This window comes from Corvus kubaryi, unplaced genomic scaffold, assembly GCF_017639235.1.
Source record: "Corvus kubaryi isolate FWS band 111438036 unplaced genomic scaffold, C.kubaryi_AGA036_p1.0 66, whole genome shotgun sequence".
Classification (NCBI taxonomy): Eukaryota; Metazoa; Chordata; class Aves; order Passeriformes; family Corvidae; genus Corvus; species Corvus kubaryi.
In genome coordinates this window covers 15313371-15340209 of record NW_024582054.1, presented here as the reverse complement: position 1 = coordinate 15340209, position 26839 = coordinate 15313371, and the positions used below count along the sequence as shown (strand labels likewise).

Here is a 26839-nt window from a genome sequence, read left to right as displayed (position 1 = left end):
AGGTTGTTGGGAAGTGTCAGTGAGCCAACATGTCCTGTGTGAAATGATCTTATCACCTGGAAGTGTGTATCACCTTCACAAAACACCCTCAGAGTCTGTGGTTTTTACAGAAGTACATGAGAACATTTTTGTCTGACAAAGTTTAATTTTCTACAATATGCAACAAATAACAGAAATTAAAACAGCCTTCATTTCAGTCATTCCAGAGAACACAGACATGGCTTGAAGAATTTAAAGGTTTTTTTACAAAAGCACTAGTAAACCTTGTGATCTTTTCCCCCCAGCTATAATTATTCCTCCTGAGTGCTGCCTGTAACCCCTTAGGAAGTGTGAAGTACAGGGGTTGCAGATGTGATTGAGCCTTTCAATTTAGGTAAATCTCTTCTCTTTCACTGTTTAGCATCCTACCTGTGGCGTAATTTATCCCCCGAGTTAAGAAGAGTCGTTTATTTTGATCATTTTTATCCGACTGTGTGCAGCAACTGGTAGGCATACAGATATCTGATATTAACAATAGCTTATTCCATTACTTGGTATCATCATCTTCATTTGTTACAAGATATTTTATGAACCATTTAATTCTGGATTTGCAAATGTGAAAAGTGCTGAGGTAGATAAAAAAGGTGCAGAGGATTTAACAGCATAAATGTACCCCAAAAGACTCCTCAGAATGCCTCAGAAATATGTTCTTAAAACCGGCTGTGATATTTTCATCAAACTAAAAATGTCCCTGCTCCCAGCCATCCCAAGACCTCCACAAAGCCTGAACTCCTTACTCACCATACCCAGGATCATTTTGGGAATAGAGATGCATGTGGAAACCTGATATCATTATTGTCCAGAAAGACACTGTCAAAAAAATATCATGATAAAACCAGAAAGGAATTAATCCTTTTTGTCTTACAGAGAGATTTATATTTGGGGAAAATAAGTTTCAGATTCTCGGAACCATTCCTTGCCTAATGCTTCTTTTCAGAGAAGCACAAAATAAGCTAAGTTGGAAGGGACACACAAGGATCATCGAGTCCAATGCCTGGCTCTGCACAGGACACCCTGAGAATCACACCATGTGCCTGTGAGAATAGTCCTGATGCCTCTTGAACTCTGTCAGGCTTGATGCTGTGAGCACTTCCCTGGGAGCCTGTTCCAGTGCCCAACCACCCTCTGGGTGAAGAACCTTTTTCTAATATCCAGCCTAAACCTCCCCTGACACAACTTCATGTCGTTCCCTCAGGTCCTGTCACTGGTCACCAGACTGAAGAGATAAGAGATCAGTGCCTGCCCCTCTGCTTCCCCTCCTGAGGAAGTTGTAACTGCAATGTGGTCTCCCCTCAGTCTCCTCTTCTCCAGGTTGAACAGATTGAGGGACCTCAGTCACTCCTCATATGGCTTCCCCTCAAGGCTCTTCGCCATCCTTTTAGCCCTTCTTTGGATGTTCTTTAATAGCTTTATGTCCTTCTTATATTGCGGTGACAAAAATATCACATACGACTCAAGGTGAGGCCGCACCAGTTCACAGCAAAGCAGAGTACAGCTCTGCCATTTGAACAATGAACAATTTGATCTGGTTCATAGGAAGTCCAGACCAAGGAGATACATGAAAATCCACAGAGATCGTCAATTCAGAAGGGAATATTAACTTTTCTTGTCCAATGTTGTGATTGTGGGACATTAAGTTTCACCTGACTGTTCCTGTATGGGCCCTGGTTGCTTAGGCTTGTCCAAAGCAGATCTGGTAATAATGAAACTGTGTCTTCCCAGGAGATTTCAGTTTTAATTCGAAGATAACAAGGGATAGAAAAGTGAGCACCTCCCACAGTTTTTCAAAGGTTAATCACTCTCATTGTTAAATATTTCAACCTAACTTCTCATTTGAATTTCCCTAATTTCTACTTCCAGTCACTGGTTATTGTTTTGCCTTCCTCTGCGTGATTAAGGAGTGGCTTAATATCTTGCATTTCAAATTTGTATGGGTACATATACAAGATGGTCAAATCTCCTCTCAATTTTTTGTAATGAACAAAATATACTAAGTGTTTTAATTTGCTCAGTCAGGTAATTTTTCATGTGATGTTATTGTCAAAGGACAGATAAATTGAGTTAACCTCATTCTAATCTGGCAATATTAACGTTTACCTCTTAAACTTCACCACAAAACAAATTTACTTATTGTATTTTCCCTACACTTCCAATTAATGCTAGCCTTATAATACCTTTGTAGACTTTTAACACTCTTCTACATTCCAGTGTTGTTTTAGAAACTTGAAGTCCAGGACAAGAGTCCCTCTAGAGTTCACCACGTCCCTACTTCTACATCCATGGCCTGCATGAGACTTTTTTTACTTCATAGCACACAAAATTTGTGCTAAGCTGCTTGTCTCTCAGAACCGTCATGGATCCTCTTCAGAGTCACTGGTTCCCAGCACAGCCTGTACTTAACCCCACATTTCTTACTTACAGATATATGTTTGCACAATGTGATGTTGAAACACAGCTCATTCAAATGGATTCTACTTACCAAGTCATCTAGCTCACACTGTATGACTCCTCTCCCAGTGTCCCTGAACATTTTGCCACTCATTTTGAAACATACAGACTTTATGAATAGCAATTTCATATTGATTGCAAGCTGATGAAAATGGTGGCTAGTATAAGTCAGAGTCTCCCTTCCTCTGTAACTTCCTCAGAAGTACCTTGTGCAGCATTGATCCACTGCTGATTATTCCTTTGTATTTCAAAATGCTAGCCACTTCCCAACCCCAATGGCACACTTCTTCAGGTGTTGCACAGTGCTAATTTTTTAATCAAAACATCATCAGAAGCAGAAGATAGAAGTAATGGTGTGGTGGTGTATTCCCCCCCCACCTTTTCAGGCCACACTGGGATCTGAGAAGTGCTCATTAGGCTTCAGCCTTGACCAGCAGCACCTGGGCTCAGCTCCTCTTGAGCTTATCAGAAACACTGTCTGCTCCCAGGAACTGAAGTTTCCAAACTTCACACAGTTTTAAAGTGCATAACTTCTCAGAATTTTTTTTCCTAGTAAACATTTTTCACCAGTTAAACCATATATATAAGCATTTATATTTGAAACATGGTAGGTAATGCAGAGCAGGGACAAGAAATTATTCACACCTTGATTTGCAGCAGTTGCATAAAATAAAGACTGTGATGAGTTTACTGAGCCATATGGTTTTGAATAAGCTTGTACAGCCCCTTTGTATCATGTGGTCCTCTCTACCCTGGACTAAGGACCTTCCATATTGGCAAACTCAAAATTAGCCAAGTCAGACATCAAAAGTAAACCACAAAAAAAACAGAGGTTCAAGGGAAAGAAAATATTCAAAAGAACCAGTGTTGCTTATAGTCAGACAACTATAAACATCTGCGAGCACTGAGAGCTCACTGTTTGCAGTGAGAAATGACCTGCACAGTTCTCAGAGCAAGCTGTGAGACTGAGGAAATGAAAGGAGCATCTTGGTGCAGGAGCTGAAGCAGATTGCTCATGTGCAGTTTTACCTTCTAAACAGCAAACTTGTATTGTGGCTGTCATATAAACTGTGTTGCAAAATAGCTCACAAAGGTGTATATTTTCCATACAGCATTAAATAATACTCCACAGCAAAGGAATAAGGAGAAATGTCAAAGTTGGAGGAATAAAACATAATTTTTTCACTGAGACTAGTAAACAGCTGGGCACAGAATCCTTGGCAACTTCTAAGGGGGAAAGGAGGCTCCTGAGTCAGGTGGCAATATCGCCAGATATGATACTGTTACTAAATTAGTGACAGAAATGGGTAGAAGGGATGACAGATAAGTTTTGCTTAGGAAAATTATTGATAAATGGCATGTGACAAAGTCTTGGATCTTTAGCTTTGTCTACAGTGCTCATAAGACACCAGCTATCTCAGAGAGAAGGGGAAGTATCTGTCATTCATAGAGATGGTGACAGAGCTGTTGTCACCACAATGCTAAACCAAAAGCAGATTCCCCCTGGAGATGATGAGTTTGGGCATAGACAGACTGCACAGGATTGCCCTTACCTTCCTCCAAATCTCCCTGTCCTAGAAGTTGCAGGAGATTAATTTAGCCTGCAGGAGTAGTTCGCCCTTATCACCGCGAGATGATAAGACAGACAAAATGACTAGAAGATTGCAAGACAGTTACTCTGTCATATCATATTCCTGCCTCTCATGGTATGATTTTTTGAATTTCTGGCAGACCATGTTTGTTTCTTTAGCCATTCTACCCTTTTCTTCTCTGTCTGGCTTCTGTTTCTCTTCTAGATGAACTGTGCCTGGCCCAGTGAGACTCTTCTCCCTTTGATTCACTAGATGCTACGTAACAGTAGTAACTGCTAATTAATAACTGTCTTTGGTTATATATGGTGCTATATATTGCCACTTTAACACAAATAGTGACTTGCCTATGTAAAGCTCCACCTAGTTCCCATGTACTACAACTCCCTGAGAAGTATTTTTCCATATTCCAAATTTTAATTATACTCTAAAGAGTGCATCTCTTGATTTGATTTAAAGAACTCCTGTGTAACATATGGACGGCCATTTAACATAGACAGCACAACTCCTTGTTTTTAATGCAGAAGTTTTTTTATTTTAAATCACTATTTTGACACCACTTTCAGTCTCTCTTCTTCCCTTCACTCCCATGTCCCAGTTCAATGATTTCTAAGCAGCAGGTATCAGAACAAATTTTATTCCAATGCATTTGCTCTATATTTTCTGCTTTTTACTGGGACATTTTCAGCTGGATGAACTGTGAAGTTATTGAACTTGTTGGAGACCGCGTGAATAGCACAGGGGAGCGGAACACGATGGCTGAAGAGATAAACGGGGAGACTGTAAAACTACACCTTCCAGGACGCCTTGCGGCCTACCGCGTGCGCCACCGCGCCGCGAGTGGCGTTATCCAGACTACAACTCCCAGGCCACGCTGCGGGCCAGGCGCATGCGCAGGTGCCGCCACCTTCCCCCTCCTCGGCGGCCCGGCTGCCGAGCGGACGGCGGAGGCGGTCAAGATGGCGCTCACCAGGTGGGTCCGGCGGGCCCGGTCGGGCCGTGATGGCGCTGCGGCTCTCGGCCGGCCCGCGGCTTCCCCGCCGCGCTGCGGGCCTACGCCGACGGGAGCGGCCGCGCTTGGGGAGCTCGCCGAGGGGCCGCGGCCTCTCCTGGGCAATGGGCCCGCCGACGGGGCCGCGGCCTGGGGGAGCCCTGGCGGGAGCGGGTGTTTGGCCCGTGGTTCAGGGTCCTGCTTCCTTCGCGTGTTCCCTGCGGGAGGAAGGATCTCCTTTGCCTCGGTTGGGTCCGTGGGGTTCTGTCGAGGTTCCCTCACCGTCAGAGAGGGCGAGCGGTCTTTGTTGCGTGTTGGAGTGTCTCTCGCTGGACTTGGGACTGCAGGTCCAGTGGCCGCCTCGGAATCCCGTGTTTCTCTGGGTATTTTCTTAGTAAACGCACAAAAGGGTTCTGTAGATAAGAAGAGCTGAAAAAGAGGAAGTGAAGAAATTTGGGTTTAACTTGCCCGTGGCAGGGAGGTGTCAGGTGTTGAAGAGGGGAGCTTGTTGACAGATCTGTTTGTGGGTGTTTGCCTTGAGAGAAAGGAAGAGCGAGTCATTGGGACTAGAGACACAGGAACATAATATTTGTTTCTTATCCATAGCAGTGGAAAGAATACCCAGTAGTATGTGGCATTCCTGTTGGAAAAAGGGCATTGTCACACTTCTGTTCAAACACTATGTGAATGTGGGTGAGTTTAGTATTAGGTTTTTTTAGGAATCTTATACAATGTTGAGAAAGCACACATTGCCTTTGCCATTCTAATCTCGGAAGTTACTGAATCTCAGAAGTTGTTCTCACATTTATGAGTGCAATGCTCAAGTTTCATAAATTGTTTCTTAATCTGTAGAGAGTGATTGTAGAGAAAGTAGTAACTTAGAATGAAGTTGACTCAAGCATAGTTGAGTATCAGTGAGTAAAGTTACCAGAATGAACTTTTTATGTCATTCTCTTTTGGTGGCTGTCCATGGATGTCCAGTTTTTTGCCAGCTCCAACTCAGCTGTCCCAAGATCAGCTAGAACTAGAAGAAAGAGCAAGAGCTCAGAGATCCAGGCAGACTGCTCTGGTCTCATCACGAAGGGAACCTCCACCATACGGTTACCGGAAAGGATGGATACCACGGGTGCTAGAGGTAAATATTTAAATTCATACAAGTAGTAGTGTGTCTGCTAAAGGAGGAAAAAAAAATCTGGAGTAGAAATAAACTCTGAGCACTGTGAATGTAGCTGAGAATTGTGCAAAGCCTTACAAGCTGCATCATCCAGACTGCTTGATATATTCTTGTTTTGGAAGAGGTTCTAATCCACTGGATTTCTTAAAACATTTGATGGTAAACAGGATGGTCTAAGTCTACCTCTCTTCAGAGATTGTTGTGCTGTATTACGGAAATACATCTGTGGTCCTTTGGGTTTACAGTCTGTGAACGCAAGGGTCCTCCGAGAAAGACGTCCATATTGTTCCTCTGTCACTGTTAAATACACGTTCCAGATTATAGGTGAAGTAAGTGAACGTGTGTGTATCAGAGAAGAGAACACTCAGATGTTCTGTTCAAAAAGATAGCTGCTATTGGGGGACAAAATTACAGTTGGAAGAAAACTTAAAAACTAGTCAGATATTTGTTAAGTATGTTACTAGCAAAAGGGTTTTGGACAATGTTGTGTGTCATTAGTTGTAACCCTTGCCAGTTTAATGTAATTTGAACTGGAACCGCTAAAAGTAGAAAGAAAATACAGATGGGTAGCTCTGATTACAAAACTGGTTTGGAACAGTCTCACTGTGAGCTGGAAAAACCTTGCAGTTTGAAATGATCCTTGACAATAACTTTTGAGACCTTTTCTGGTGAGTCACAAGCCAGTGCTCTTGGGACCAAGCATGCTGTTGAGGTTTTATTACAGTACTTAATGTATGATCCTACGTTGTTTCCAAATACCATAATTTCATCAGCTTGTAACAATGTTACCCTCATTTATGTTTGAGTGCCATTTTTGTAAATCCAACACTGTTCTGTGGTGATCCATGTACTTCAAATAGTAGTTCCAGTGGTTCACTGAAAGAATACATTCTTATGTGGGTGATGTTAAAAATTATACTTTCATTATATCCAGTGTAGGCTTTCCTTCCTACACTGTTGAGTACTTAAGTTAATGTTTCAGTGCTTGTTCTTTCTAAATGTTAATAAAGAAATTTTTTAAGAAGTCAGGTGCTGAAGGTTTGCAAAGAGTTTCCTGCACCACTTGGCCACAAATTAATACATACCCAAAAAGGCCTGTTAAGGGCTCCTTTCTGATTCATAAACAAGTGCAAATTCAAAAGCAGCAAATGCTTCCAAAGCGTAATCTTTGTCCAGTGATCCTGGAATGCCATTGTTGGAAAAAGCAAAACCTGTTCTTAATACATTATGAGTTATGCAAAAAAAAAAAAAAGGAAGAATGACTGAATTTGGCTGGCTAATACTTAACAACAAATTGTTGAATGTGGGACATCCAGTGGAAACCTTCAAATAACTGAAACTATGTTTCAAGGAGCATTTGCAGATGGCATGAGCACACCATCCCTGTTTGGAAGTGTTCTGCTTGGTCATTTCCAGTCTCAGTCCACTCCATCCCCATAGTGGTAACTACTTGGTCACATGGTGAGCATGAAGGGAGACAGATCTGCTCAAGACACCCATTCTTATTTTTTGATGTGTTTCGCTACCAGACTCCATATAAGCCATGCCGTTGCAACAGAGAGCGGGATAGATGCTCATGCTGCTTTAAGCAAATGCTTCCTCCAAAGCATTGCATTTGAAACCGTAGCCTGAAGTTGTTTTGTGAGTGGTACCACTGGGTCCTCTGTGTTACTGAGCCAGGATTATCTGCTTTAAGAAGTCTTTTGGTTAGATATTTATTAAATCTTTTTACACCAACACATTGTAGGAGAGAGGAAATAAACTGTAAGAATATTGGGCTGTTGCATGCTGGGCCAGTTTTCAGTGTATTTACACGTCAAAGTAAGGAAATGCTTGACACATAGCATTGTAAAGCTATGAGCTACAGGCTTTGAAAGGAATGGAATGTTTTTTTATCTTTTTCACTTCATTATGGTGTGAAAAGCAACAAATAACCAGTAGAAGTCTTCATAAAAATGCTGCTCTTGTAATTTTAGTATCCACAGTTGCTTTATAGCGGAAGGTCAATTTTTGAAGTTCTAATTAATAACTCACATGAGAATTAATTACTTAATTTTTTTATTGTCTGTAGCATAGTATTGCCTGCATATTCTAGTCAGTAATACCTGTTCCTACTTTGTGCAGGGAATAATTACTGCAAGATGGCTCTCCATTTCAGTGTCTTTTAATAACTGCAAGTTCTCTCATTAACTGCTCTCTTTCCAGTGAAAATAATAAAGTTACTGGAGCATTCTTGGCAAGTTAGTTTTTGTTGAAATCAATCTGCTCTCTCATTCCATTTTGCATTTTTTTATCTTTTGGACATTCACTACTATTTTCTTTCCTGTAGGATTTTGGAGATGGGGGTGCTTTCCCAGAAATTCATGTGGCCCAATATCCATTGGATATGGGCCGCAAGAAGAAAATGTCCAATGCTTTGGCTGTTCAGGTGGATGCAGAAGGAAAAATAAAATACGACGCAATTGCTCGACAAGGACAGTCAAAAGACAAGGTAATACTTCTTCCAGTATGTCAGCTGGCATATATACTTGGAAGAGTTGTACATACACATTGCATATAATTGAACTCATTGGTCTGGCATTAGCCACATGGATTGTGTCCTCTTTTCTTATGTAAGAACTAAAATAATGTCAGACAGAAATTGTGGTCCTCTCTGTAATGTAAGAGGTAAGGCAAAAGTGGCGAGAATCTCTACACAGAACTTACTTGATGGCTTAGCAGTTTTCATTTTCCAATGAAGACAAGAAACTGGAAACAGTTCTGTGGCCTCATTTCAGTATGTAGAGAGAGGGGACAAAAAACCGGACAGAAAACACAGGTCAGCCTTCAGAATACCGCACTTTGTGTCTTACTGATGTAACATTTGGCACTTCTGGTTGTTTTCAGTGTTGTTATGTGCTCTGTGTTTGCTGTTGTTGTTTAATTGCAGCAGAAAGTATTGCCAGTGGTTATACTCCATAAGTTTTGTGCTGAGTGCAGAGATGGCAAGATTCTCATGGAGTTTTTTAGAGGGGAACTTCAACTTCCTGTATCCAGTAGCCTTTCTAATACCAAGAGATGACACTTGAGATCCTAACTAGTTTTGAGGTCAGATACTTGGGTCTGCTAAGTCTACTTTAAGGAGTGTTTACATCTGCCTTTTCAAGTGTTACCAAGTGGGCTACATGGACTTTAATTCTCTTAAGCAGGTGTTGGGGGCTGGAAAACTGCTCAGGCATGATCAAGTGTATGACCAGCTGTTTCTTCCAGCAAGCATCTTCTGTAAAGAATAGGGTAACACAAAGAGAGCGTAAACAAAGTGTTAACTACACAGAGTGTTTTAACTAGTAGATATGAATAGTTGTTTTCAAAATAATTTGACTTCTTGGGCTTTAATTTAGGGTGCCTTGAAAAGCTTATGGTTATGTAATACGCCCCATATTTTACTGCATTTGAGGAAGGGAGGAAACCAAAATATAAACTTTACCTCTCCAGCAAAAAGCTGGGATGGGCATTCTAAGAATATCAGGGAAAATACTTTTAACAGATAAATTTATTGTTTTAAATAGACTCTACTGCCAGTAGGATTTTATATTTAATTAATACTCTGAGTGTCAAAAAAGCATCACATCTTGCATATCCTCATCCTATGCCTCATATGTTACTGCAGTACCTTTGAAAAAGATGAGTGCAAATTGGTCTCCATGCTGTCATGTGGAAGAAAGTAGTTAGACTAAACAGAAAAAACCAGCAGTGGCAATATTTTTATTGAGGAGACTTTCCTTGGAGTTCCACCAGACTTTATCTAATGTCTGGAATTATTTTTCAAGAGGAAGGTGTTAAAATATTAATTTTATTTGAAGAAATTTTTTACTAAATATTTGATACTTCATGCTAAATAGAAATGTTGCTTTGTCGAAAGCATACAAAATAATTTCAAGCAGATAATTAGACAAGAAGTAATAATCAGACCAATTTTGGGGAAGCTGCAGGCCAAATAATAAGAAAAAAATTAGTGTAGTTAAACCCTCATTTTTACAACTTGTCAAGTACATCTTTACTTACTTGTAGGATTATTTGTAATTTGCATGTAATAGAACTGTTCAGATTGGAATCTTAGTACGTTTGAAAAATAACTAGATATGATAGTAGGCTTGAGGAAAAAGTGACTGTAATCTTTCACTGACTCTTACTTGGTTCAGAGTTAGGAAAATACTTCTTAACAGGTTAAATTAGAGTTAATTTAAGCCACTAATGTTTGTCATATTTGATTCATGAAGATCTGTACTTTCATTAACTTTCCATACAGCATCTATAATGAAGGCAGTAATATTCTTGTTCTCATTCACCAAGATGGAAGAGATGTGGGGCTTTTCCAAAACCAGGCTCTATAGAACTGTAGTTAGGGTTTTCTAACCCTGAGCTCTGCCTTCTGTGTCAGCTTGATCCTAGTTGCATCCAGCTGGATGTAAATGCTGAGATTAAAGATTTAAGTATTGTGATTCAAAGGGGAGTCAAACTGAGAGGAAAATTAGATCACAGATTCATAGAATGGTTTGGGTTGGGACACCCTCTGCCGGACCAGTTTGCTCAGAGCCTCACCCATTCTGGCCTTGAACACTTTTCAGGGATGGGATATCCACAACTTCTCTGGGCAACCTGTTCCAGTGCCTCACCACCCTCACAGTAAAGAATTTATTCCTAATCCTGATCTAAACCTACTTTCCTTCATCTTAAAGCCCTTCCCCCTTGTCCTGTCACTACATGCCCTTGTAAAAAGTCCCTCTCCAGCTTGTAGGCTCCCTTTAGGTACTGGAAAGCTGCAGTAAGGTGTCCCTGGAGCCTTCTCTTTGGGCTGAACACCACCAACTCGCTCAGCCTGTCTTCATAGAAGATGTGCTATAGCCCTGTGGTCAATTTAGTGGCCTCATTTGGACTCATTTCAACAGGTCAACATTGTGTTTGGGGCCTCAGAGCTGGATGCAGCATGCCAGCTCAGGTGTCGGCAGAGCAAAGTAGAGGGGCGGAATCACCTCCCTCGATCTGCTGGCCACACTGCTTTTGATGTAGCTCAGGATACAATTGGCTCTTTGTGCTGCAACAGATATTTGAAACAATTTCACTGGAAGCAGCAGAACTACTATTGCTTGATTTGATTTGCTTTGCAGGAGAAAATATTGGCAGAGATGTCATAGGGAGCAGTTCTTCAGTGATCTGCATTGAATTGAATAATGTGGAATATTTTCTCTTAAGACCTTCTGATAGTACAGTGTCAGTAGAATTAGATACAGAAGTTTCATTTTCCAGAGAGCTGCAGCCATAATTCAATATTTCTTCAATCTTAATACTTAAAGCTAAAAGAAACAGATACTTAGCAGCCTGACAGAAATTAGATGGAGTTTATTAACCTATTCTAGGAGCTACTTCTTTGGTCTGAGTTAGGAAGAAAATTTTGCTTTCGCTACAGTTTATGGATTTTTCAAAGTTGAATTTAGTATTCTGCTTTCCTGTAGAGGCAGCAGTTCCATCACCCAGCCCCTATATCTAGATGACTTGTCAGCAGTTTCTACTATTGCAGTGGTTCATCTCTCTTGCATCTGTTCCCTTACATATTTAAAAAACAGTTGCTTCAGAGAATTTTCCCTGAAAAATACTGACACAAATGTGATAGTCTGACCAGCCTCCTGTTTGGGTTTGGCAGAAACTCTGCTAGACATGAAATGCTGGCTAACATTAACAGACCTGGATGCATGACCTTATGAATCTGAAGATGGGGTTCCTTCCATCTGGTTGTCGAGATGGATTTCTAGCCTAGCTGTGTGGTTAGCTCTTGTGCTGCTGTAAATTCTTTCAGCACTTTCTCTACTTACGTTACTAAAAGCCAGGCTAAAATAACGCATCAATAGTGGTATATTTTGGCGAGACTGATACTGTCCCCTTATTAGGAAAATAAAAACATGTAATTGCATCCTGTGTTTTTATGAAGACAGAAGAAAGAGTGAAATCAAGGAATGGAACTGTTAGGTACCTTACTTTTTTCCAGCAAGAATAACTTTTTATGTTGGAGTTGGATTTCTTCTTCATGGCCCAAGGCTGTGGCTTAGTTGTTAAAGGAGAAAAAAATCACAAAGCTTATTTACATCTTTTTTTTCCCCAAGATTGTCAATTCAATTGAAACATTTACAAGAGAGTAGTTCCATTGTTGAAGTCCTGTCACAGCTATGGAACAGGTCAAAAGAACATGAATATAACTCAAATAATCAAAAGTGTTACTTACTTGCAACCTATTTGCCTTTGTGTCAGAGCTTGGTTTGAGAGTTTGTTACCATTTTTTTATCTGGTGTGTGTACCAGGCTTACAACCAGGTAATTTTAATGATTTCTAAAATGTTATATGCTTCATATGGAGAAACCATTCTTTGACAAGGAAGGAATTCATTCTGCATTGCTTGATAGTAACTTCTTGATGTACATATAGGATTGATGAGCACTGTACAGGGCTGGTTGGAATATATAGAACAAAATACGTCGAGGACAGGATTTCTTGTAGCAAATTAAGAAATTTCTATCAAGACACTTGAACCTGTCAAGTGTCTTGTGAGACTCTGAATGTGATTGATGTCTAAATCCTGCCATGGTACAGTATCTTAGCTAGTTAAGTAATATTATTCTCTTTCTGCTTGCAGTGGCATGCAGATTTCTAATCACTGCCTGTTAAGGCTGCCCCAGCCAGGGAATCGCATGGCTGTACCAAAAACTTGAGCTTTTTCTTTGTGTCTAGAAGGAGATTCTGCTTTTCAGTAGCAATCAGAATGAAATATCTAAAACACAGGCTGATGCTTCATTTCAAATTTTACAGACTGAAAAATGGTAGTGGATGGGCACAGTACAATGTCAATCAATCCCAGTCTCCTCTTTATCTTAGATTAATGAAATGTCTCAACATTACTCCTAAAACAAGATAAATGTCTCGAAAAACAACAAAAAGAAATGTAACTTCTTTATCTGCCTCTTTGTATCACTTCAAAAAAGGACTACAATGAAAACAAGAGTATCAAGTTTTTGATGGCAGCAGAAGTATTTGTATTTTCAGGACAGTTTAATCTATATTATGTATTTCTTCCATAATAAAGCATCTTGCCATTTGCATGCAATACTTCAAAGTTTAAATAGGTCATATAGATCATTTGTACCTCACTGTAAAGTAGTTTTTAGAGTGCTCTTGGACCACCACAAGGAGCACCTTCTTTTATTTTCTTCTTTTGTCTTTTGGGGTGCTCTAAAGCTCCTTCAGCATACTTTGTTCTTCATGCAGCAAGACACTTGGACTTAAGAGTTAATTACCTTAGAGGAACTCTGCTCTTCAGATGTCCTTCATTCAGCATCTGAGATGCTAGAATATTACTGATACTAATTCAAAGGATTAAAATTTTAGGAGTGAAGGCTGAGAAGCAGAAAATCCTCTCATGTGATTAATTAATGCTGAGGCTAAAGGTTAATTTTGTAGTTGGACATGTACTGCATAATGAACTTGAAATAATAGTTCTTGACTTTTAACCCTTGGAACTAAAACTTGCTGTTTTGTTGGATACTTTTGAAGCATTAATGTAAGACAATACATTTTTCCCTGAAGCCATCTAATAGTGTTCTTTCCCAATATTTTAAACCGGGACTGGAAGCTGCCAGCAGCTAGCTGCATGTTGTGTGAAAACTCAAGTACCTATATAAGGGAAAGTGTCAAGACCAGATTTCTCAAGTATTTATTTTTTCAAGAAAATAGTAAACCTAATGATGTGAAAAAATCCAGATGCTGGAAAATACTTGCATGAAATTCTTGAGTAATCCTTGAAAACAAAGTAAAAATTTGTGGGGTTGTGTCTGTCTTGAGGTCCCTAAAAAGGAAAATACTAGGAATGGGAAACAGAAAACTGCTGTCTAATGCCAGTTCTGAGAGCAGTTTATACAATTATATTTAATCAGATTGCTTTGTTTCTTCGATCACTCCATCTGTAAAATGGGGTCCAGAGTATATATGTAACCAGGTCTTCTATGGGAGTAATTGAATGATATGTAATTGTAGTGCATTTATAGTTGTATATTAATTTTAATTAGTACCCAAAGTATAGTCTAAGCCTGAAAGATTTCCTTTGATATATGTACATTTATTCCTGTTCATCAGCACAAGTAAAATCTAATGTCTTCCAGGTTATTTACAGCAAGTACACAGATCTTGTGCCAAAAGAGGTCATGAATGTAGATGATCCTGAACTGCAAAGACCAGATGAGGAGGCAATTAGAGAGGTATTGTATGCACTGATGTGCCTAGTAAGCAGTGGTATGCTTTATGTCTTGCATCTGGGATGAGATGCACACTGTGGTATTTTTTCTTCAGATAACAGAGAAGACAAGAGCAGCCTTGGAGAAATCAGTCTCTCAGAAAGTTGCAGCAGCCATGCCAGTTCGAGCTGCTGACAAACTAGCTCCTGCACAGTACATTCGGTATGTAGTGCTGGTGTTTGTGCAAGATGTTGTGATAGACAAAATGGATTAAAATTGGCATATTTGTTTAATTTCTGAGAACAGAAATTCCTCTTGAATTCTGTTCTTCTGTAAGGAATATGAAACTGGCTTATGTATTTTGAATTAAACCACTAATGATCACCTAGTTTGAAGTGTGTAGAAATACGTCATTAACATGTCATGAGTTGTGGCATTTTGGTGGGGTTATTGTTTTATCAACAAAACACAGATTTGCTAGGGATCACTATTAATGATGCTGCCCTGAAAGGAAAGTATTTACTGCAAGTTTCAAGCCACAACAAGACATGTAACAAAGTTCTTCCTCCATAGAAAATGAGCAATTGGAAAGAATTGGAATGATGAGGAGGCCGATACTCATTTATGATGATTTTCTGTTTCAAACACAGAAAAATTTCATGGCAGGGTTACACTTGGCTTGAGGTTAATTCTGAAAAAAAAGTATGTGAAGAGATTGGTATTGAACAGTAAGAAGTCACCAGGGCTTCACAGACATAGGTGGAGGAGAGTATTGTGACAAGCTGTGTGTATTGTACTTGTTTTTCTTCTATTTCAGAATCTAGGTTGAAACAGGAGAATATATCCCTGAAGAGAAGTTACATTCTGTCTGGTGTAACTGAGTCTGCACTCAGTGCAGTATCATCTAGGCAGTTACCTGCTGCTGACATTCATAGTGGAATAGTCTTAAACTGTTGTGGATAACATGAAACCACAGCTAGAGCAGTGAACTGAGTAAAAATGGAGGTGGGAAAGGAATATCTAGCTGTGTGCAGAAAACTGAGCACTCTGTTTTATTCAGGTACACACCATCTCAGCAAGGAGTTGCATTCAACTCTGGAGCAAAACAGAGAGTTATTCGGATGGTGGAAATGCAGAAGGACCCTATGGAGCCTCCAAGATTCAAGTAAGTGTTCACAGCTTGTTCAAGGCAAGTAGAAGATTCTGAAGTGTATTTCTGTGCAACATGATGATTGTAATTGTTTTTGTAATTGCTCAGAATTAACAAGAAGATTCCGCGAGGACCACCATCTCCTCCGGCACCTGTAATGCACTCTCCTAGTAGAAAGGTATGAAACACCATAGCTGTTCTCAGTTTTGAATGCTTAGGTGGGTCACAAATTCTTCTTTGATCTAGTTCATTTCTGTGTACCTTCTCCTTACTGATCTTTTGATGTGATGTTAAGTGATAAACTTGGTGCCTGGTGCAGTGTTTTTGTTTGTTTGTTTGTTTGTTTTCATTTGGGCAGTTCTGTAAGTTGCTGTCTTTTTATCTATCTTGTCAAAGGTTGAGTAGATGTCTCATGTATTTTATGCAGGGCTGCATTGCTAAATTAGTTCATGGCATGAATGAGTTGACCAAGGCTTTAGCCTGGGTACCCTTATGTTGCTTTTAGACAACACTGTTAAAATAATCTTCCATAACATTAAGTTGTGTCATTAAGGATTAGCTCCTTCTGAGAAATGAGTGTAGTGGTGGTTCATCAGTTTGGTTCAACTTCAACGGCTGCTAAGTGTGCAGATGTTAACAAGCTGGCTGAGAGTTACGGCCTGTGTGACAAAAGCTTAAGAGGATGGCTGAAGAGCTGTCGGGACTTTATTCAGTGTTGGCAAAGATACAGTACAAAAATAAATCCCATGGCAGAGAGTTTGGAACCAGCTGATCTTTAAGGTCCCTTCCAATCAAACCATTCCTTGATTCTGTAATCTTATTGCTCCTAAGAAGAGTTGGGGTTTTGTAGTGGAGTCCTGAACTTTCTACTCTGACTTATTTCAATAGTTTCATAGTTGCTTTTGAGAAAGAAAACAGTATTTCCTTTTACTATGATTCTGAAGATGACTTTGCTTCTTCTCTTAAATCAGATGACTGTGAAAGAGCAGCAAGAGTGGAAAATTCCTCCATGCATTTCAAACTGGAAAAATGCAAAGGTAATTAAGTTGTCATAAATTTATTTTTCTAATGTTGCACCCTGATGGGAAACTTCTGTGCATGATTTAAGCTTGAATAATACTGATTTTAAACCTCTAGAGTTAGGTAAACTGGCTGCTTCTAGCATGAAGAGCATATGATCATACAGCTCATTTTTCTTCAGTTTGGCATATAAGGGTTGTCCAATTGAGAGTATAGAACTGAGGGAAAATATGTTACTTCATGGCAGAGATTATAAATTTTGAGAGGAAAAAATTATATTAATTAACATCCCCATAATAGCGCAGTCGAAACTCAAAACCTCTCGAGGTCACAAAGTAAAGCCATCTAAACTGAAAAAGACCAGACTATCAGAGACCCAAGCATGTTTCTTTTTAATACTCCAGTCCATATTTCTGGAAAGTTTTCCTTGTTGCATTCTTTCATTAATTAATTTTTACCACTGGTCAGCTAGCTATTTTTGTTCCTTGTTTGAGTAGGTCCTGTCCCATTGATTTTTATCAGCTGTTAAGTTTATGTTCCAAGACAGGGGCGAATTTATTCGCTGCAGTAACTGGTTTAATCATTCTGAAACATACTAAGCTGTTGTCCTGAGACAGCCCCTTCAAATGGAGGAAGGAAAAGCTGCATGTTTGGAGGTTACTTTTTTCTTGTGTACCCCAACACAGCTGTCTGACTGGGACCGATGCTAATTAGGAGATCAATTTTTAGGTTGCAGATGCTAAAACCAAAGCAGAAATTTTGTAGAGCTCACTAAAAAAATCTTAAAATATCATCTATTAATAATTTTGAGTTTCAGCTTTGGAAAACAAAACTGGTATTTAGTGTGTCTTGCTGGCTGCCTTGCCCCTTACTTTCTTATTTTGAATCAGCTAACCTCTTAACAGGTAGGGAAACCATTTAGGTAAAACAGCTGAGATACTGGAGAAGCTATTATCTGTAGATTTTTTAAGACAAAGCAAAAAGTGGACCTTATCAATTGAAAACTTTCTTTTGTCCTAAGATGAAACTTGAAGGAAAGCTGTGATTCAGATTTGGTGGGAGGGTGGAATTGGAGTGAAGCTTAGTATTACCAGGTAAGAATTTGAAGTACGTATGAAAAGGAGATCCATTGAGGCATAATAATGATGGGCTATGAGTTTTGTATGTGTTTTTTTTTTTTCTTACACAATAAATATAATAATGCTTGTTATTACAAATACTGTTTCTGTGATTAACTGCCTCTCTGTTTCCACTGTAGGGTTACACCATTCCATTAGATAAGCGTCTGGCTGCAGATGGCAGAGGATTGCAGACTGTTCATATTAATGAAAACTTTGCCAAACTTGCTGAGGCGCTCTATATTGCTGACAGAAAGGTCAGGTAGTTCTTTAAACTGTTTTGTTCCATATAGTTTTACTATCTTTGTATGCTAATTTCCTTCAGAAAATCAGCTGTGAATAGGCTATAGCTTTTTGATTTGTTCTGCTTCTTTGCTAATGTAAGACTTAAGGTCTTATCCCCACTATCTTGGAATCATTGGCTCAGCATGGGTTAAGTTATCGGAAGTCATGGGTCTTGTCTCTCAGCGCTAACTGCTGTGGCTGATGGGCTTTAAGCTTCCTAATTTTGGCTTCATTTCTGTTCCTGTTTACTGGCTAACTCCTTGACAGATCTGCTTGTATCCCAGGTGGTAGGCTTTCTGTATTTTTACCTGTCTTATTTGTGCAGGCTCGTGAGGCAGTAGAGATGCGTGCCCAGGTGGAGAGGAAGATGGCTCAGAAAGAAAAGGAGAAACATGAGGAAAAGCTCCGAGAAATGGCTCAAAAAGCCAGGGAGAGAAGAGCAGGGATCAAAACACATGTTGAAAAAGGTACATTTCTTTGTTATTAAGATGCTATGGCTTTTTTTAACACTGAAATGTGGAGCAATAACCTGAGAACTTAAAATATCCAAATACCAGCTGAAATTTCTAAGCATTACATCAGTTCGTCTATTCACTCTATTGGTTAAGTCACTGGCTGGTTTGATGGGATGCAGGTTTGAACCTCATATCGGTATGTTGGTGTATACAGGTTTAGGACACTGAGAATTTTGGAGTTAATAATGCATCAGTGCGAGTGGTGGCTTTCATGGACAGTTCTAAACTAATGTTTTTAGAAGCAGCATGTTGCAGACGAAGGGCAACTTTGTTTAGAAGAACTAAACCATCTTTTAAGTTTTCAAAGCTGGTAAAACACAATATTCTGTCTCTTGCACTGTTGTAACTGGTCTTGCAGAGCTGTAGTTTTGTTGGCCAGCAGGCTCTAAAATCCCTGCTGCCAACCTAACTAAATTGTCACCATTTTGATAAGTCTTACGTTCTGATTGAAATCACTCTTCAAAGATCAAGATGATGAACTTACAGAGCAGTTACGATCTATCTAGAAGGCGGAGGGATATGGTCATACAAAGCCAGATCCTGCAGCTAGGATGTACTAACCTCTTACCAACAGGCTGGGGGCTGGCCAGCTGGACAGCCACTCTGTTGGAAAGGACCCAGGAGTTGTAGTGGACAATATGCTGAATATGAGCCAGCAGTGTGCCCTGGCAACTGTAATGCTAAGGGCATACAAAGCTGGATCCGCAGGATTGTAACCAGTAGGTCAAGGGAAGTAATAATTTCCTTTTATTGGTGACCTGTTAGACTGCATCTGGGATACTTTGTGCAGTTATGGGCCTCCAGGTACAAGACGGACATTGATAAATAGGAGTCAGTTCAGTGGAAGGCCATCAGAATGGTCACAGGCTCAAGTAACTGCCTGCTCAGGTGATGCTGAGAGAATAAAGCTTGTTCTGCTAGGAGATGATGTGCCATTGGGGCCAAATAATGGGAACTTACCCACAAGATCATCCCATAATGATTCCTAAATGATTGTCAGAGCTCTTCACCAAGTTGCATGGTGGAAGAATGAGACAGTGGTCAAGAGTTGAAGCAGAAGGTTTCAACTATATGTTAGGAGAAAAATTTTCACCATGAGGACAAACAGCAGTGGAACAGGTTGCCTAGGAAGTCCGGCAGTCTCTATCCTTGCAGGTTTTCCTCACCTGAGTGGGGAAAGCCCTGACCAACCTGGTTTGAATTCAGCATTGATAGCAGGAGGTTGTGAATTAGACTCCCTTTCAACCTGAGTGATTTTCTGATATTGCATTCCTAGACAGACAAGTATTCGAAGCTCTTGAAAGTTGGAAGAACATAGTTGTTAGGGTATGTCTGCTTTGACTCTTATCAAGGACAGTCAGTTGCTTGGGGCATAAGAAAGCTGTGGTGTTCCGTGTGTTCACTTTAAATAAAGTGTAACATTTTCAATAGCACTAAGGGTCACTACTCTTCTGTAAGAGAATACTGAATTGAATTACTGTGCCAATGTCTGGCATAATTAATTCAAACTTCAAATACTTGTCTATAATGAGCAATCTTGTATTTGTTCAGAGGATGGAGAAGCTAGAGAAAGAGACGAAATCCGACATGACCGGCGCAAAGAGAGACAGCATGACAGAAATCTTTCCCGGGCAGCCCCTGATAAAAGGTGAGTCACAAAAAAAACCTGGTTTATTCTTGTACTGGCACTGGCTTCCCCACCAGGGAACCTGTTGCTGGGCTTTCCTTTTCTTGATGTGAGTGCCTGAATTTTTTCTTGTGGAGATAGTCACTGGTACGAAGCACAGTTCATTGTATGAAAAGGTATTACTGTGTGAAAACATTGCAATATTCTCTTCAAAATGTAGAATTTTCCACATGAATGGGAGAGAGGGGTGTGCTGTGTTGGTTTTGTGTGGGTTTTTCTTTAGCAGAACTTCAGTATATTCCGGTTTAATTAACATGTTGACAGCAAAGATTGAAACCTGAATCCTCTAATTTTGGTGAGACCAGAGTTATCAATAGTGGCTTTGCTTCTTGAAGCTGCTCGTTTAAAGTAAGCTTAGATTTATGAAGGTAGGCTGAAATATCTTACTAGCTGAAGCCACTGAGATTTCTGAGTGCAAATGGTTTCTGGAGGCTTAAAATCTCTAATATGTTAAAATTGGATTGCTTGGCCTTCCCAGAATATAACTACACTGATTCTTGCAAAAATAAATATGACATTTTAGACCAAGTCACCTTGATGTGAATTGCAGATAGTGGAAAGCAAATTTAAATGTCATGCCCAGCTGAACATAACTTTTCCAAATGTTTCCTTTGCCAGGAGACAAATTTTAAATGTTACCTAGTAAGGAAGAACAACAGTCAAAATCTGGCTCCTGCGGCAAATTGTTAGCATCTAATACAGGATCCAGTTGCAATTGAACATGTCAACAACTATGGTTTACTGACCTCATAAAACTTTTAAATTTTTAATTCAGGTCAAAGCTGCAAAGAAATGAGAACAGAGATATCAGTGAAGTTATTGCCCTGGGGGTACCCAACCCCAGGCCATCCAATGAAATCCAGTATGACCAGAGGCTGTTCAACCAGAGCAAGGTAAAATACCTTTTCACAGCTGTGTAGCTTTCTATGAGAACATGTTCATCCTTCCTTAGTGGGTATGCCTAGAATACTAAAGGGAGCCTGTTCTCATGGTTGGTGTGGATGCACTCAGAAAGAAGTCTTTACATAACTGATTAGGGAACTGTTGATTTCCTTTATCCAGAGCCTGTGCAAAAAAAAAAAAAAAAATCGACTATTCTAAGTGTATAGCTGAATTAAAGTGTTTTTGTTGTGATTTTTCTCACTGGGGAGTGGGGAGAAAAACTATTTTGCCTTCAAGCTGCAGTGACCTCATTTTCTTCTCTTGTACAAATGTACTGACCGAATAGGGAAATCTGCTTTCAGAAAGAAGTAAATACTTTCTATTCCCATTACTGCTGGTGTTAATAATACTTCTGAAGATATAAACACTTGACAGCAACATTTATTTTCTCTGAATTTTATACTATTCAGAGATGACAGAATATATTAGGCTTCAGCAAATCCCTCAATAGACCTGCAGTTTGTCAATCATTCTTTTTCATGTCTCCAGTGAAAGACTTGCAGGCAAGAACGGAAAGCTGATGAACCAAAAATTAACAAGCAGACACTTCTACTTTCACAGTTTATATAAGCCTCTCTATAAGTGTGATTTGGATCAGTCAGCTTAAATTAAGTTAGCTGACGTTTTACAGATTCACTTGTGCTGTTCTTCACAGGGTATGGATAGTGGCTTTGCTGGAGGAGAGGATGAAATTTATAATGTTTATGACCAGCCTTGGAGAAGTGGCAAGGATATGGCCCAAAACATCTACAGACCAAGTAAAAATGTGGATAAGGACGTGTATGGTGATGATCTAGAGGCTCGAATAAAGACCAACAGGTAAGGAAATAAATTTAAGAAATATTCTTAATTAGTACTCTGAAGTTAGTCAACTGAGAATCATCTTCTCCTGCAGGTTTGTTCCTGACAAAGAGTTTTCTAACTCGGATCGTAACACAAGAGGCAGGGGCAGAGATGGGCCAGTTCAATTTGAGGAGGATCCATTTGGTTTGGACAAGTTTCTGGAAGAAGCTAAGCAACACGGTGGTTCTAAACGGCCATCAGACAGCAGCCGCCCTAAAGAACATGAGCATGAGAGCAAGAAGAGGAGGAAGGACTGAATGTCTCTTCTCCTTGAGAGGTAGGGAAATGGACTGCAAGCTTGGACTTCACGCAAAAGGATTTTTAATAGTGGGTGTACAGGAGGATGGCGTTGTAACACGGCAGTTCACAACTCTGGCCGTGTGGATATATACACACACTAATTCTTCTACATAGGACTGCTACCCAAGGAGAAAGGAGACCACTCTGAAACATTTCATAAGGGAATTCATGATTCTTTAGCAAGTTCTCTGACTTTGCTGATTTCCCCATTGCCCAGCATCTCAGGGTAACAATGTAGCCCCCTTCCTACAGCTTTAGTTTTTGTAGGTAGCTAAAGCTTTGACTTGATCTGTTAAAAGCTTTCCTGCTGTATATAATGATCGTCTTATGCTGTAACAGATGCTGGGGTGTTTACGATTCAGTGTTTTAGTGCGGCTATACAGTTTTTTTGAACAAGGGAGGGGAAACAGCTGGATTCTGTTTTAAAACAAGTACTCATTCATAGTTTCTCAGTAATCTTTATTTTAGTTTCTTTACATTTAGTGAAATAAAGCCTCCTTCCACCACTCATGCACTTGGATTCTTTCTTTGACTGCGTCTTCTACGGGTCTGCTGTCTGAGAGTGAGCTGAAAACAATGGAAATTATTGAAATTAGCTAGGCAAGAAGGTTTATTTTTCATTTCATTATTTTCCATTGATATGGAAAGCAGAAGATACATTTATAACCAATTCAGTTTCATGAGCCCCAAGCCAGGGCTTTCCTGACAAGAAAGTTGAATATATATGGACAACAATTGCTTGTTGTTCCAGCAACTGTCTAAACCTAGCCTAGAACCAAGTGGGAGAAGTGCTCGTGTTCTAGAGAAGCCTGCATTTTTTAAGAAATGAAAATAACTACTGCTTGCCGTCTGCTTTTTATTTCACTATAAAGAAGTCTCTTAGCTTGCACCTCTTGTGAGAGTATAGTCTTTGAAGCCTAGGCAATTAAGTGCATGTGGCTATCCTTAAAGCTTCAAGAATAAAAGCAGCAAAAATTTCCAGGAAACTTACACAAAATACTATGCTATTTCTAGTACTTAATGTGGTAATTGCATACAGATAACATCCTAGTTCAGCACAATTTATGAAGGACCAGCCTACTGCCTATCTAGTCACAGTTTAAGGAGTCTTAATTTCTGCTTCCATTTTTGTACCACAGTTGGAACTTGCAGGTTGGTTCTTCTTGGGAATGGGTACTGAAGTACCACAACCAACAATAACTTATGCAGTAATATGAACCATGTCAAGCAAAATACTTTATCACAATCAAAATACTGCATCACTGAAGTCTCCTGCCAATTCATTTTACTTTTACTTTCTACTAGCATTCAAAGTCTCAAAATAAGAAACTAGTTGTCAAAAGGATATTGAAGAATTTGTATTAATTAATCAAAGGCTTGAACTGATTGTGTCTGATAACACTAGCCTGCTTGTTGCTCATGACTTCACTCTGTAGTACACCCTCTGAGTAGTTGTATCAGCTGAAGCACATACAAGTCTGTAAGAAAATCCCCTATTTGGGGAACATACCAGATGCAAGTTTCTAACGATTTTGACATGAGAGCTGTTAACAAATCAATGGCTTTGGGCAGCCATTGACTCCCTGTCCTTTATTCCTTATCTGTCAACACCACGGCACACTAGACGTTGGGAAAACGGTGAGATGGCTTTGCTCAGTTTCTGTGTTGGAGTGACGCTGGAGGATATAGTTGTCTGGCTCTAGCTGACCAGTCAATGACATACAAAAGTGTCTGTGTGCCAGACCACTACACTGTCTTGATCCCATACACTAATGCACTAACATTTAAAATGTTAAAGATGGAGAGAATAAAACCCTACACTAAAGCAACTTTAAATTTGCCTTGAACACATGAAAGCAAGCAGCTGATTTCTCCTGTATGAAATGACAGCTGAAGAAAAATAAATTTCACTAAAGTTCAAAACTTAGCATCACTTTCTTTATCACGTTTCCCCAGCCACTCAACATCCAGATCAGATGTTGGAATCCACCTGCAGAAACCTGTGTTTCAAAGTGCAAACTAGTTGCATAGTAAATCCCAAACAGTTTTACTGAATTCGTATTACTTTAGCATAGCAGGAGTTTTTAGTCTCTTGCATGTGTGATCTCTCTGGTAGCTCTATGATCTTGACCCTTAACAACTCAAGCTGAGAGGAGGGAATAAACAGAAGTGGTAATGATTTAAAAAACATTGAAAGCACACTGAGTGACAAAATCCTTAACCACACTTTGAAAGACTGTGGTAATATTTTCATGTTACTGTATCCAACTGAAAGCAGAATTAGAGTCAACTCATCGCCTTACTTCATGAAAGGAATTAGCACATTACCTTGGAACCTTCAAGAATGTGGGAGTCCTTCTGTAACACATTCTGAACTTCTTCTGGAGTTGAGAATTTAATCCAGCAATAACGTCTGTGAAAGCCTGTATCTCTGTCCTAATTACCAGTTAAAAAAAACAAAATGCAATTACTATAGGAAATACTCACAGAGGCTGTTAAAAACTTTCTACAGATATTGAATTTAAGGATTATTCAGAAATGATCAGAGGAACTGGCACACTTGCTGTTTCTTCACACTAAGACATTTGCTGTCAGTGACAGCATGTGGGGTCTAGCAAAGGCTGTTCTACATACCTCTCAATTTGAATCTAGCAATAATTAAAAAAAAATCACAATCCTAAGATATGGTTGAAGCCTGGAATAATGCATAGGCAGTAGTTTCAAACTGCAGTATTTATCTACTAATAATAATCACTCACAACAGAACTGACATTTAAATGGCCACAGTACATGAAATGCATTCAGCAAGATATAAAACAGCTACTTAAGAGACTAAGAAAGCATTCTGCAATTCAGAATGACAAACACTAACTGCACTGGAAAGAAAAAAGTTCTTTTTAGAAATAATTTACCAGTCAGAAAAGACAATTGTCAATAAAGAGGTGATAATGAGGAAAAGCCAGGTGTATCCAAGTGCCTTCTATGTCTACTCAGATCCCCCTCAGAGCTCACAACAGCTCAGCCACTCTGATCATCAGGCAACACTTCCAAACCACCAGGGAAGTTTTCACCTACAAGGCACTGCCTGGTTTCAGTATCACAGTGATGTCTAAATTAGGCTGTCCTACACTGGGATTTTTGTACCTCTGGCAGTTTTAAGCATTAATGAAACTTCTTAAGTAATCACTGAATCTAAAGGTACACATGCATGAGTTTGTGGTAAGCCACCAGACTTTACAACAGAATGATGCAGTCTGTCCTGGGCCTGAGGAAAAACGATGTGACAGGCAGGTGCCTAAGCTTCAACTGTTCAAAACAACCAGGCTGTTTCAAACTATCTTTCTCCATTTCCACACTAATCCTCAACTGAGGTGAACCCATCAGCTCACTAACTGAAGTTCACTACACACTGAGCTTAATATAACAGACCATTACTTCACATGGAGAAACACAAGCGGACAGAACCTTGATACTTTCAGCAATGGCCTGCAACTTACCCACAAAGGAATACTTTTTGACTGCTCATCTCTAAGAAACTGCATTAGATATCTATGATGCCTGACCTACATCCTCAGGAGATAAACAGCCTAAACGACAGAGGCATTGGTAGCTTGGCAGCACCCTGCAGAGGTTATGGGTTTTGTGTTAGCCTCGCACTCTGGATGGGGTCTGAATCCACAGCAGAAAAAGATGCGAGGTTCATACCCACACCTTTCGTTTTTGGCCAGCTAGACCAGGCACATAAAAACTTTATTCTCTGTCAGAAAAATAGTAACACGATGATAGAAAAGCTCAAAGCATTTTTACATTAATTATTGAGAAATGCCAGCATCAACAAGATGTGAAGGATGTGCTTTGTAAAGCTCTTTGAAAGCCAATGGAAAACACTAAGCTTCAATAAGGCCTAGCGCTCGCAGTCAAGTGGTGATGCTCCTGCAAGAAGGAGCTAAGGGTAGAGAGCACTGAAAACCTCACTAGAGTACAAGATGAGGCGTCCAGACTGCAGCTCCTAGGAAGCGGGGAAGCTGCTTCGGAGCAAGGCCTCAGCCGCAGGACCAGCCGGCGGCTCTTCCCTGCTTCGCCGAGAAGACACGAACTGCGGCCCGGAGGACGCGCGGGTACTCACGAAAGGCAGCTGGCACCTCTGCACCGACCCGAACTGGGAGAAGTACTCCTTCAGCTCCTCTGTGGGGAAACGCACCTGGTTATCCGGGCCCGGCGCCTCCGCGCAGCCGCGCCGCCCTGGCCCGACCCCCGGCCTGTGCCGGCACACGCGGCCGCCCAACCCCGCCAGGCCCAGCAGCGGTGAGGGATGGGAGCGGGGGCGCAGACTCACTGCTCGACACCGTCCAGGGAACCTCGGCCACGAAGATGTCGAAGAGCCGCCGGGAGCGGCGCCCCACCGCCCGCACTGCACTGGCCGCCGCCATGTCGGGACTGCGGCGAGAGGGGAGGACGGAGAGAGGGAGGGGCGGCCCCGCCC

General features: G+C 40.3%; 3 protein-coding genes across 3 annotated transcripts; 1 reads left to right on the top strand and 2 right to left on the bottom strand.

The window, feature by feature from the left end:
• Positions 1 to 4585: 4585 nt before the first annotated feature.
• On the bottom strand, positions 4586 to 8575 carry LOC121674233 (predicted GPI-anchored protein 58). The gene is made up of 2 exons (XM_042048449.1): positions 7327 to 8575; positions 4586 to 5496 (listed from the first exon to the last, which is right to left on the bottom strand). The coding sequence occupies exons 1-2, from the start codon at positions 7432 to 7434 to the stop codon at positions 4891 to 4893; spliced, it is 714 nt and encodes a 237-aa protein (XP_041904383.1). The 5' UTR covers positions 7435 to 8575; the 3' UTR covers positions 4586 to 4890.
• On the top strand, positions 4969 to 22862 carry SNW1 (SNW domain containing 1). The gene is made up of 14 exons (XM_042048447.1): positions 4969 to 5049; positions 6049 to 6202; positions 8571 to 8732; positions 14425 to 14520; positions 14612 to 14718; positions 15557 to 15661; positions 15755 to 15824; positions 16618 to 16683; positions 17925 to 18041; positions 18395 to 18536; positions 20136 to 20232; positions 21047 to 21164; positions 21869 to 22032; positions 22109 to 22862. Exons 1-14 carry the CDS (start codon positions 5036 to 5038, stop codon positions 22311 to 22313), a joined length of 1617 nt encoding a protein of 538 aa, XP_041904381.1. The 5' UTR covers positions 4969 to 5035; the 3' UTR covers positions 22314 to 22862.
• On the bottom strand, positions 22799 to 26800 carry LOC121674235 (SRA stem-loop interacting RNA binding protein). Its single transcript, XM_042048450.1, has 4 exons — positions 26693 to 26800; positions 26483 to 26541; positions 24685 to 24792; positions 22799 to 22923 (listed from the first exon to the last, which is right to left on the bottom strand). Exons 1-4 carry the CDS (start codon positions 26784 to 26786, stop codon positions 22864 to 22866), a joined length of 321 nt encoding a protein of 106 aa, XP_041904384.1. The 5' UTR covers positions 26787 to 26800; the 3' UTR covers positions 22799 to 22863.
• Between the last annotated feature and the right edge of the window lie 39 nt (positions 26801 to 26839).